A 4,152-nucleotide genomic window follows, 5' to 3' on the forward strand; every position below is an offset into this window, starting at 1 on the left:
TGTGTGTGTATCTTTGTGCTTCTCCCCACCCACCGCTTGACAACCGGTGTTGGCGTTTTTGCGTCCCCGCAACCTAGGAGTTCAGCAAAAGAGACCGATGAAATAAGTACCAGTCTTATATAAAATATGTGCCGGGGTCGATTCCTTCGACTAAGAATTCTTCAAAGCAGTGCCACAGCATGGCCGCAGTCTAATGACTGAAACAAGTAAAAGATAAAAGATAAGAGATAAGAGATATATATATGTTTGTATATATTTCGAGTTAAGGCCTCTTTCTAATAAACGCTACCTGTCCCACGTGCGTTACTTTACATCTGGCTCAGGCTGGTTTATAGCCAAACCAAGAGGATATTGCTGTGAACTTGACATTTTGCTATACAAGTTGCACAACAAACGATGTCATATTTGGACTGTGACAAGGCTAACGTTAATATAATCGAACAAAACATTGTGCAGTGTGATCGCCATCCTCACCCCCAGCCCCAGCGCCAGACAGAGAGAGTGGGAGAGAGGGGGAGGGAGTGAGAGAGAGAGACATAAAAAAAAACCACTTGATACTTGTTTAAAGTGTTGGCGGGAAAGTAATAAACTTTTATTTTTCTCGTATGTAAACAACAATGGAAATTGGAGGTTAGTGAGTCGACGTGCAACAGACGCCTAAGGACGGTTTTCTGGTTATTGTAAGTGAGTGAATGAGGGAACGAACGAACAAACGAACGAACGAACGAACGAACAAACGAACGAACGAACGAACGAACGAACGAACGAACGAACGAACGAACGAACGAACGAAAGAAACAAACAAAGAAATGAAGAAAAACTAAATAAAGGGATAGCTTCGACGAAAGCTTATGATCCAGTCAAACATCGAGATCGAGATTGTGAAGATGGAAACTGTGCTGAAGCTCATCGGATGGACAGAAGCGATGGTTCAAAGACTCAGTCTTGTCACACGCTGTCACACTCAGTCTAATCCCAGATTGTATTAAGGGTGAATGTTTTTGTGAATTACTCAAGTACATTATGATATATGAAGGGACAGAAACAGTGAAAGTCTACCTGAAAATTACATTAAGGGTACACGTTAAGGATACCCAGCAATTTATACCTAATTCGAGGAAAGGGAATTTCAGTTAATCGAACAATCGGAGTACTTATTGTATAAATCAGATCATTGATCGATTTCCTTTGTGTCAGCGTGCGCGTGCACTTCTGATTGGAGATACTTGCTAAGGAATAAAAACATACCGTACTTCTTAACGGATCAATTGGTATGCGTTAAACGGTAAGTGCAAGGGTTGAGCATAGAAATCAAATACGTGCAAGTACGTGCAAATTCGCCTCCCTACAAAGGAGAGTTCACGACAGAAACAATTTAGTTTTAAAGCTATAAACTTTAGACATCTTAGCTAAGAGATGATATTTAGATTTCCACATTAACTGATCGACGGCAGTTTGGTTAATGACATTTCCTTGATGGCATTAGTGATATTTGATTGCTGGTTATTGATTGATGCCATCGACTGACAGTATTTGATCTATAAAGTCTGACTGATGGCATTTGAATAATGTCTTATAACACAAAGCCGAGATCTTTTTAGCTCTTTTCAAAATGTCGCACAATTGGTTGCTTATGGTTGTGTATTGAATCTAATAACGACCAGCTCCTCTTTCATTTGTGCATCTCTTGACGGCTGCACATCATAGGATGCACGAATGAGTCCCATCATGTCCAGTCATCAAAGGATCCATTTGCATGTTTCTGTGCACGTGCGCGCGTGTGTGCGTGTATGCGTTTATATTCTAGAAATATTCGTATTGTACATTTGTGTGAATGTGATGATGGTCTTCGTTCCATAAAAACCTTACCATACAAATTCGTCACAAAATAACTCCGTATGAATGTTTGTGCGTTTGTATGTATGCACGTATATATACATGTATGTATATATGTATATGTATAAATATATGCATGTTTGTATGCATATATGTGCACGTATGTATGTATATATGCATGTATGTATACATGTATGTATATATATGCATATATGTATATATGTATATGTATGTATATAAGTGCATGTACACATATATATATATTCATGTATGTATATATGTGCATGCATATATATATATATATATATATATATATATATATATATATATATATATTCATGTATGTATATACGTGCATGCATGTATATATGTACATGTATGTATTTATGTACATGTATGTATATATGTACATATTTGTATGTATGTGAATATATGCGTGCATGTATACATGTATGCATAGTTGCATGCAGTGGGTGTATGTTGTGCGTATTTACAATTATAGTCTAATGGTTTATATAGTCTCATTGACTTTGTTCGAAGGAATCGGTTGCGCCCAAGAATTGCACAGACCCTCTGAGACCGATGCAATAGAAAAAAGTTAACAGTCCTATTGAAAAGTTGCAAGTAAACGGAGGAATTCTAGAAAACCGATGTTCTGAGAATGATGGACAACAGAAAGTGCTTCTTCCAGAGGTTATGGCGGGAAACACAATATTGATAACGAGGAGAAGGGAGATGAGTTAATGAAAGAGGTCTCGTTGAAAATGGACCAATAATGGCCGTCTCCACTGTAGTGCAGTAGTAGAGCCTAAGAGAAGACACAGCGATTCTGTGGGGCAAAGATTGAAGAATATTGCTAAGCGACTTTAAGTCAGTCAGGTAAATGTCATTCTTTGGATAATGGTCTAGGATGATTGTTGTTTTGCAACGAACCCGTCTCAGATGTAAGAATAGACAGTACTCCATTACGAATCTTACCGGAATTTTGCAAAAGGTAAGTATTTAACCAACCACAAACACACACACACACACATCAATAAATTATAAAATGCTGTCAAAAGCGTATAAAGTAGTTTCCAAAATTATACTTTTTCGACAGATGAAGAGATAAGAATATAGAACAAGACAATACTTACTTTCGCTCCGTGTGAAGACCTAGGGTTAGAAAGAAAATTCCAAATCGCTGCTCTGAATCTTCCAAATTTCATTTCAGCAATTTTTTTCTCTGTATATTGGTTAAATGTTCTGGTCTGGGCTTCTTCCAGTTGTTTTAATGCGTCGTAAGTGCTATTCCAGGAGTCAAAAGTGCTCCAACAGCATTTTTCGATACGGCTTTCGTCGATTCCCCAAAACTCCAGCTCTTGCCGTGCCACTTTACCACAGACATTCACTGGAATATGTAACACACCGGTTCGTTGATATTCCAACACTGATGAAAAAAGTGAAGGATCGCGGTCAAAGAAGTAATCGTTTGGTGTCACTCGGTAGAATTGAGTGAGAAACTCTTCGTTGGACAAATTGCTCAGATTTTTCCGGTATAAATTTGAACGATACGTTTCGAAGATAGTTCCACGAATATTGAAGACAACAGTCGGTGCTTCTGGATCAGAAGCTGCAGACACTTCAAATGTCTTCGGATCATACTTAGTTCCAGGAATCAAAGCAGCAAGTGCGGGTCTTTTGAGTCCTTTCGTTGCCGGCATGGCTTCTGAATCACTTCACGAAGAAAATATCAAATTTTTATAATTATATTCAAAGTATATCTATTGTCATACAACTATATTTATAATATATTTACAATAATATTATAATTATATTTATAACATATCAAAACTAGTTACTGGGAGAAATACTAACGAATTAAACTTAATACAAAGTAAATATTACATATAGATATAGATATAGATATATAGATATAAATGTATAGGTATATAGATATAGATATATATAGATAAATATGTATAAATATATTTATATCTGTATATTTATATATATATGAAATTGTTAATGACAGTATCGGCAAGGTATATGTCGGAAGAAGAATAAAAGGAAAGACGTGTTTATCGGCATGTGTTTTTTGTTTTTGTTGCTTTGTTGTTAGTCCTTTTTATAGGTTATAACAAACAGTCGAGGGAAGACGTTTGAAAATGATATGCAACTTGCTATTACGAGGTAAGTTTATAAGTAGTTTGTCCAGGCAAACCGACCAATCCCACCGCATTCCTGTGTAGGATGTTAAGTGACAGCAGCAGCAGCAGCAGCAGCGACAGTAGTAGTAGTAGTAGTAGTAGTAGTAGTAGTAGTAGTAGTAGTAGT

General features: G+C 36.9%; 1 protein-coding gene across 4 annotated transcripts in view; it reads right to left on the reverse strand.

Annotated features, from left to right (window-relative positions):
• Positions 1-4,152, reverse strand: part of LOC106868608 (potassium voltage-gated channel protein Shaw) — a 78,922-nt gene that overhangs the window by 41,737 nt on the left and 33,033 nt on the right. For all 4 annotated transcript variants that reach the window (XR_001409315.2, XM_014913953.2, XM_014913952.2 and 1 more), the window contains one exon: positions 2,973-3,552. Coding sequence is in view for 3 of the 4 variants with exons in the window: in XM_014913953.2 (XP_014769439.1) it covers positions 2,973-3,552 (580 nt within the window). In the remaining variant the exon portion in view is untranslated. The remainder of the gene's footprint in view (positions 1-2,972; positions 3,553-4,152) is intronic.

Source organism: Octopus bimaculoides, chromosome 14 (assembly GCF_001194135.2).
Source record: "Octopus bimaculoides isolate UCB-OBI-ISO-001 chromosome 14, ASM119413v2, whole genome shotgun sequence".
NCBI classification, from domain to species: Eukaryota; Metazoa; Mollusca; class Cephalopoda; order Octopoda; family Octopodidae; genus Octopus; species Octopus bimaculoides.